Raw genomic sequence first — 8,127 nt, forward strand, 5'->3', positions numbered from 1 at the left:
ACATAAGCACTTGAGCACTTACTCATCAAGCACTTAATTCCAATAATCTTTAGACCCTAGCCGTACCACCAAGTTATATCATGAACTACTCACTACCCCTCACTCCCTCCCTACCCCGCGCGACCTCTCCCCTGATCTCACAATTTACCCCCTTCCCTCTTCCACCTCCATCAAGGTCACATCGGAGGATTACGGAACTTTCAAAGGAATACTGAAGCCACCTGTCCGCGTCGCTGATCCCGTGTACTTATATTTTTCATAACCGGATACTTTCCAACAACCTGACGTCTCCCCCCTCGAAGTCTTATTTTATTCTCCTTTCAGCAATTTGTCAATCCGCTCCGTCCAACTCGTACACCGCGTGCTCCTGACAACCCTGCGCCAGCAACGCAACATCGCGTTACGGGTGTATTTTATTTAACGTTGCTCCGTCACAAGCAACGGAGGGCCGTTAAAAATGAAGCGTAACGCGGGGTACCGCAACAGGAATTCCCACATCGCGGTAGCTCAGCTCCAGTCCGCAGAGCAGCAGCAGTGCAACAGGAGCTACAGCACTATTTGCAGCTCCCGCTATCTCCAGTTAACGGGCAGTTACGCAACATCGTCACAGCGCCAAAAAGCGCAACAGCCACAAATATATTTTTCATAAGTAAAGTAAGGTAAATCAAAGCAGTTGAACGAGTGTATTGAAAATAATAAGAGTAACTAGATGTGATTAGAAAGTAAACAAGTGTATTGGAAGTTTAAATAAAAAAAAAGATTAAAAAAACATATCCCGGGAGAAAAAAGCGAGTATATAGAGAAATGAAAAACTTGAAAATTGAGATTAATCGACCTCTACACCTAAAGATTCAGAATACCAGCAAGTCTGCAAATTCCACCCCCAAGCTAACACCCTCCCTTAACCATAAACGGCTCGAAACCAGAGCTTCTATAGTACGTGCCAGAAGTGATCCTCGATCGCTTGCACAGACATCAGCAGCACATGAGAAGATTCGTTCTGCGGCACATGAGGATCCGGTGGTGGCCAAGTAGTCGCGTGCCATGATGGCAATAACTCGGTAGTCCTTCTCATGACGCTACATATGCGAGCAAGGAAGTTAGCATGTGCACATGATAAAGAAGTGGAGACTGCATTACTTACCAACCACCATAGAAGTGCTGCTTTCGGGTCTTCTAAATTATAGTCAGTGTTGCGCATCTTGTCTGACATGTGTAAGTAATTCTCCAAAGAGTTATCGATTGTTTCGGCAGGTTCTTCATCAGAGTCGGAGTCGTCGTGAAACATTTTCGGTCGGTCTGCAGATGGATTGGAGCTAGTTCCAGCGGAGCTTTCGGCAGTTCGTTGACGAGGAGAAGTGGTTTCATAACTGGAGTAGTGGCGACGGAACAATGATTCGGCTTTGATTGGTGTTGCTCCAGACTTTCCACCAAACCACTTCTGAAAGAATTTCAAGCGAAAGAGCGGATGAAGGAGGGTGGCCATTACCAGAGTCTCGCACGCCAGTGCTTCGTCAAGGTACTCTTGAGTTTTCTGTAACAGCTTGGCTATCATGGGGTAAACCGCGTCCGTGGTACTTAACTTCTCAACCTTCTCTTCTAATTTATGTCGAAGCTTGACGTATTGAGGAATCACCATACACCCGGTAGGCCCGTCGCCTTCCATCTTGAGGGTGGTAGTAAGAAATATCTACATTAAGACAGAAAATAGATGTCATTGATGTTTGTCAGTATGATTGCCAGTGCACAGATTGAATGGTTTACATACCTCCAATTCAGAGTTAATATGTCGAACTTGAGCCCACTCGGAAGTGGTAATCTCCAGCTGGTGAAAATACCCGTAGGGCTTCCCATTCTTACGTGGGCTACGACCCGCCGCAAGAACTTGGTCAAGATCCTCTTTACACAACTGATCAATGACCTGATGAGATAGATTAGTACGAAGATTACCAAAAACCAATTGGAAGCAATGAAGATGACTCACTGATCGGGCAAGCCAGGCCTTGTGTCTGCTTTCATATTTAGTATTCCATCTGATGCCGTATCCAGCGATCAGAGACCCTGTGAAGCCCTTCTTTGCACTCACACGGGCAAATTCCTTGCGCCAGGCCGACGACCGAGTGATACGGCGTATGATAAAATCGACCTGGAAACAATGGAAATGGGTATGGACGGTTCAGTGAGAGCGAAGCTAGGGAAAACAAAGAAAGACACAAGACAGATGATACCTTGCGTAGGATAAAATCAACCTGATTAGCTTCTCGACGGTGTGTCGGTGCGACTTCTTTCTCTAAAACCACCGCCGGTGTCACTTCATCCTCAGCGTCGGCACGGTCCCATTCACCCTCATCCTCAATGAAACCTTCTTCGACTGGTGGATTAGTTTCTTCCAGTTCGAGTTCATCAAGGTCGCGTTCCGGAATTGGTTCGTCATTTGAGGTGCTATCCTCGGTCTCTTCATCTTCTTCTTCGATTGATTCAATCAAAGGGAAGTGGCCTCGAGCAGCTGACTTCGCTTTGGCAGGAGGCGGTGCCTTCACACCCAGCTCAGCTAGCCCTGCGTTGACAATCAGAGCGAGCTTATGACAAAAACAGAAAATGTGCATGGTTGCTGGGTCCCATTTATACTTAATACCGTCTGGCTGGGGTTTTGACGAAAACTGACGATCCATTTCCCGTGCCATCGTCTTGTTGTTCGATCCTGAGTCGGTGGTCTGGCAGAGAATGTAAAGGATAGACAAGTATGAGGATGAGGAATGCAAGATTTATAGTAAAAAGAGAGGAAAGACTTATCTTTTGATAGATACCATGCTTCACCAGAAGGTTGACAATGGGTTCAGCGAGCCATGGGCCATGATGGTGCCAGGCGACCACCTTCAAGCCCACATGTCGCACATGGTACTTCCATTTGGGGTCGATGAAAGTGACAGACGCTCCAATGAATCCATGCCGGTTGCCTTTGCTGGTCCAGCCGTCATGGACAAGATTGTAACGTGATGTGAGATTCTATGAAGATCACAAGATTTCAGTACATATCATTGAAACTGTAAGTATACTAGAAGACTTCTTACCTTTAATTCCATGAAAACGTTTGTTTTCAAGGACTTGTTGACTTGGCGTGCTTCAGAAGATGCCCACTTGCGCCCGTAAAGCTTGGCTTCAGGTCTAAGGTATCTTACCATTCCTCTCAGTATCGGGTCTTCCACTCGAGTCCAAGGTAACGCGTGTCGAATCAACCAGATGCACGCCATTTGATTAAATGTAACATTGTTGAACTTGACGCCAGGAGTGATAGTGACAAATCCATCAAGACCTCCCGCTTTCTTCTTGTCTGCCGCTCGCACCTCTGCCACCGAAGGAGGTATTTGCAAGAACTTGCCTTCGTCTGAATTTTTGGCTTTATTTCGGCCAGGACACCCCACATCGGATCGTCCGTCCTGAGTCGATCCATCCCTATGGGCGCGGAGGTTTCCTGTAAGGTTACTTAAGCTGACTCGAACGGGCTTGGTTTTGTCTCTCTTGCAGAACCGACAGGGATACGACAAAGGTGGCTTTGTCTTGTCCTACAGTTGATATGATGAGCAGAATATCAATATTAATGAAAAATTATTCAAATATTCAATAACAGAATTAACTTACATCAGTGTTTCGATGAAACGGAGGTTCATAGTAACCTCTGAGTCGATCTAACTCGTCGTCAGATTCTGCGGATTCCGGCTTGTGTCGCTTTCAAGGTGGTTCGGTAGAGGCCTCCTCATCTGAATCAGCACGTAGCATATCTCTGGTAACATTCTCTGAGATTTTCTGTGAAAAATAGTTAATCAGTGAACAGCCGAGCAGAAAGCGCATGATGATGTAGATAAGAGAAACTCACATCATTTGCTGGACCTGCAGGTGCAGCCTTTTTGCCGGGCTGCGATCTAGGGCCAGTGACCTTACTTTTCTCCTTGTGACTCAGACCAGCAGGCGAAGGATGAATACTGATAATGGAGGCGTCAGAATCCTCGTCGGCAGGAGAAGGTTCGTAAGTTCGGTCTTTACGCTTTTTCGACATCGTGGGTGGGTCAACTTCGACACTCAATCGTCGACGAGAGTCAACACACGGTGACACCATGCCTGGGTTCTTGACTGGCTGTCTGGTACGAATTGGTCTCGATGGAGTTCCAGAAGGCTGGGATGACATTGTGTTTGGTGGCGGGATAAAGTAGTAGGTACTGATGGCTTGTATCTTGAGTAAAAAAGGCGGAAGGGTAAATTTGATCGGGTGAGGTGTGATTAAGAGTTGGTTTGATAATATGAAACTGATTGATGGATGGAAACTATGAGGAAAAGGGTCGAATAGGATAATTTGTTGGGATCGGATGGAAAGAGTAGGTGAGAAAGATGAATTGATGGAAACAATGGAGAGGAGGAAGGAAAATAGTTAGTATATGGGGAAAAAAATTTGATGGGATGAGGAAGAGAGGAAGAAGTGGGTACACGTACTCTTTTAACATCGTCAGCCAGTCAGCCCCTTGCTGGGCACCTTCTTGAACTAACCAGCGCATTGATAATAGTTCTTCTTTGGGGTTCTGGCTGGTCGCCGTATTGATCGTATGAGGATGTATGAGGTATATCGTGCTACCACAATGGGAGTCCCTTGCCTGATCGGGGATTGTGCCAAAAAAAAACCCCGGGGCCGCAACACCGTTACTTAACGGTGTAGTACCGTAACGTTAACCGGATTTTAGCGGTCCCCAAAAAACAGAAAATATGAAATCTCTGTAGCTTTGCGGTACCGACCGCAACATTTGGCAGGGATAACTGTGACGTTACGGGGTCAACTGACCGCAACGTCCCGCCACGCAGCACGCAACAGTAACGTTGCTGGCGCAGGGTTGCTCCTGAGCCCTCAAGTTAAGTTTCCTTCTCATGCTACGTCCCGCAAAGCATCCAGTGGTTTATCCTTTGACACACCTACGACCATTCTGCTAATGACACAGATTAAATCACCCGATTCTAATCGTCGCATGGCGTCTATGCTTGAAGGCCTCACCACACGTTGTCACGCACTGCATACCTTGACACTGAACCCCAATCCGAAACAGCACTGGACATCACCTCGCGTCATGATACCCCAACGACCCCGACCGATTGTCTCTTGGCCATACCCCGTCGCATTCATCTTATCGACATATTTAAGCTAATCCGGTATTTTCAGGATCAATAACACTAAATTCACCCCTTACAACACCAAACCACTTTTTTCTCCTCGACACATCAGCTGTCTCACTCTAACGTCCGATCCTTATAAGACTCACTTCAGTCGGCAGTTCGCATAAGGTTGGTTGCCTTACTTTCCACCTTTGTTTACCTATCCAGTATGGCCAACAGTCCCCCTCTCCCCATCGAGGTCGTAGAGCTCATCCTTTCATACTACCTCGCAAATTCGTCACAACCAGTTATTAACTCCAGAAATAGTGTTGACTCACCATCAATCGAACCCTCACTGCTATTAGAACTTCTCAATTTTCGTTTTATCGCTCGATCATGGTCACTTGCGGTTTTACCACATGCCTATCAGAATATCCGCTTTGCGCCTCCCTCTATAATCCCGTCTTTCGTCGACAGTTGGAAACTCTCTGCCACCGTTTCTACTGGAGCATCCATACGCCGCCTTGCCTTTGAGAAAGTCGTATCCCCTGACCTGTGCTCTAGCGTGGCTTGCGAGTGGTTTGGAATTTCTATAAATCAAATGAATCGTGCCAATTTCGATCGCGCGCACCCCAGAAACCGAAGAATCTTGATCGATGACGTCAAGCGAGTTTTAGATTTATGCTCCCTCACTCTTACCCACTTGAAACTTCAATTCCTTTCCGCCGTCAGTTTTCCGCCCAAATTCATCAGCACTATCGCAGGTACTGTCAATTTGCAAGTTTTGATCCTGACCGGCAATCCCTACGGGCATCAAATTGATCACACCGAGTCAATACGAGACCTACTGAACAGTACTAGCCGTCTATCTTCGTTATCACTCAGGGTCTCTTTTTTAAGGCCTTTGAATTTGGATCAGACTTCACTGCCACATCTGGAACACCTCTCAGTAACATGCAACAGGAATAATTCAGCCGCGCTCAAACAATTATGCGAGCGCCAAGGTAGAGGCATTAAGCATTTGGAGGCCTTTGTACATGCAGATCGCGACGCTATTATTCCAATTGTCTTAGCTTTAAGATCCTCACTTGAGAGTTTAGCGATCGAATCTATCCCTGGTCATCTCCCTTTCGCTATCCGGACTGAGAATTTTCCGAAACTCAAAGTTATTCGTACCGTGGATACACTTCATACCCGAAGAGGCCTCTCTTGGCTCCAATTTGGGATTTGTCATAACATGGAGACATTCGTAACCAGTTATTACCATTCGGCTGATCATTGGCGCAAGGGGCTCGAGGCGCTTGAGGGGAGATTGCTTAACAAACCTGCTACTTTCAAGAAGATCGTCTTTGTTAAAACCAACTCGGACATAGTCGACAGCGAAGCCGCCTCCTTATCCGATTTGTTGAAGTACCATGGGATACATTGTGACTTCACGTCCCGGTGGAACTATGCTGACTTGACTGTAAGTTGATCCAATCTCTCAAATTCGCATTATCACATTAATAATTTGAGTTACCCGTTCACCTCTATCTCGGTCCTCAGAACTTAACCACCGTACCCCTCGCTCAAACGACTGCGTCTGAAGTCCCGCCGCCTGTCCCCGAGATTGATTGTAAGCAATCGCCTTCCTTGACTAACTTACTCAGTATTAACTGTTTTCTTGCATCTATCTATCATCTTTCGTTGAACTTAGCTCATCAGGCCGACAATTACCTTCGCTGAGTAAACATCCAGCGTTTGGTGATAGAATTACCCTTACAATCGCAACCATGCGACTGCCTCCTTCCCTGCCTACTTTACATATCCAATTCAAGCTTCCAATTTGTCTAGCTACGGTCGAAATCAGCATCAAATTTCAATGCACTATTATATTTAAAAACATTTCAAGCTCCTCACTTTTCACTGTCCGCCAATATAGAATGTCAGTGACAAACCTCCACTTTGGCAAGGCATTCTCCCTATGCGATCTCATTCCAAAGGTACAATTTTTCTCGGCTCTGCCGGTGCTATTTCTTGCCTACGGTCTTGGCAAATCAGATAGTTTATTGTTCCAGAATCCCTAAGTGCTACAATTGCCCCAACATTCCTTGATCATCCCAGATGTGTCCGGTATCATGTGTTTTAAATTTATGGATCCAATGAATGAATGTCGCTTAGACCCACCACTTACTGAGCCCGGGCGTTAAGATTACAACTGTGCTTTGGGCTCTTATTTTCTTACGGTCACGTTTGCACTCTCTTTGTGCATGCCTTGGAAAAAATTAATCCCTTACGGATATTCTGTTACTCAGCACTGCATGCCACCAAATATTGCATAAGCCGTGAGGTACCCGATCACGTCTTATGTGCATATGTTCGAGCATCAAGTGGTGTCTGCTCTGATGACCTGTCGAATGTTTATCCCAACGAGAGCAACTTGCGAATTGGCACCAAGCATAACCACTATAGAAGTCTGGAACATGCCCAATTTACTGCGCCTTCTCTAATCAGGCCCTTGCTCACAGTATCCGATGCAATCAACCCACCCCGCCCTATCAAAACTTACTTCAATACCAATATGTGTTCACAATTAAGATTTCTTTCTCCCGCTTAAGATCTCTGTTTCACCATCGCGAACAATCACATGCCGTCGCCGCTTGGGGATCCCGCACTGCAGACGATCAAATCGGCCAGCAATCAACTTATCATCATTCAAGTTCGAGACGACAAACGCTCAGTACAATCAATCTGTCGTATGGATTGTTTTCCCAATTTTATCATGTCTCATCCGATCGTCGCCAAGAGTGCGAATTCTCTCTCTGTGTCGGTTCCTGAACCAGCCCGCAACAACTACGCGACAGACGATAATGTTTTGATGTGTCGGCATTCCCTCCGGACCAAAGCTAGGACTCGCAATCATGTATCGCCATCATGTTCGTGGAATTTGATCCACGACGTGTGCGCCATGAACCATCTCTTCGTCTCGATCAATCACACATACAACCGATAAGA

The 8,127-nt window shown here is 46.2% G+C and overlaps 2 protein-coding genes across 2 annotated transcripts; one reads left to right on the forward strand and one right to left on the reverse strand.

Annotated features, from left to right (window-relative positions):
- Window positions 1-3,817: 3,817 nt before the first annotated feature.
- MELLADRAFT_66512 (uncharacterized protein) lies at window positions 3,818-4,183 on the reverse strand (the record flags this gene model as incomplete). Its single annotated transcript, XM_007414446.1, has 1 exon — window positions 3,818-4,183. One exon carries the CDS (start codon window positions 4,181-4,183, stop codon window positions 3,818-3,820), a length of 366 nt encoding a protein of 121 aa, XP_007414508.1.
- A 1,179-nt stretch (window positions 4,184-5,362) lies between these two features.
- Window positions 5,363-7,199, forward strand: MELLADRAFT_66513 (uncharacterized protein; the record flags this gene model as incomplete). The annotated part of the gene is made up of 3 exons (XM_007414426.1): window positions 5,363-6,598; window positions 6,679-6,748; window positions 6,838-7,199. 3 exons carry the CDS (start codon window positions 5,363-5,365, stop codon window positions 7,197-7,199), a joined length of 1,668 nt encoding a protein of 555 aa, XP_007414488.1.
- Window positions 7,200-8,127: the final 928 nt, after the last annotated feature.

This window comes from Melampsora larici-populina (genome assembly GCF_000204055.1).
Source record: "Melampsora larici-populina 98AG31 unplaced genomic scaffold MELLAscaffold_43, whole genome shotgun sequence".
Taxonomy (NCBI): domain Eukaryota; kingdom Fungi; phylum Basidiomycota; class Pucciniomycetes; order Pucciniales; family Melampsoraceae; genus Melampsora; species Melampsora laricis-populina.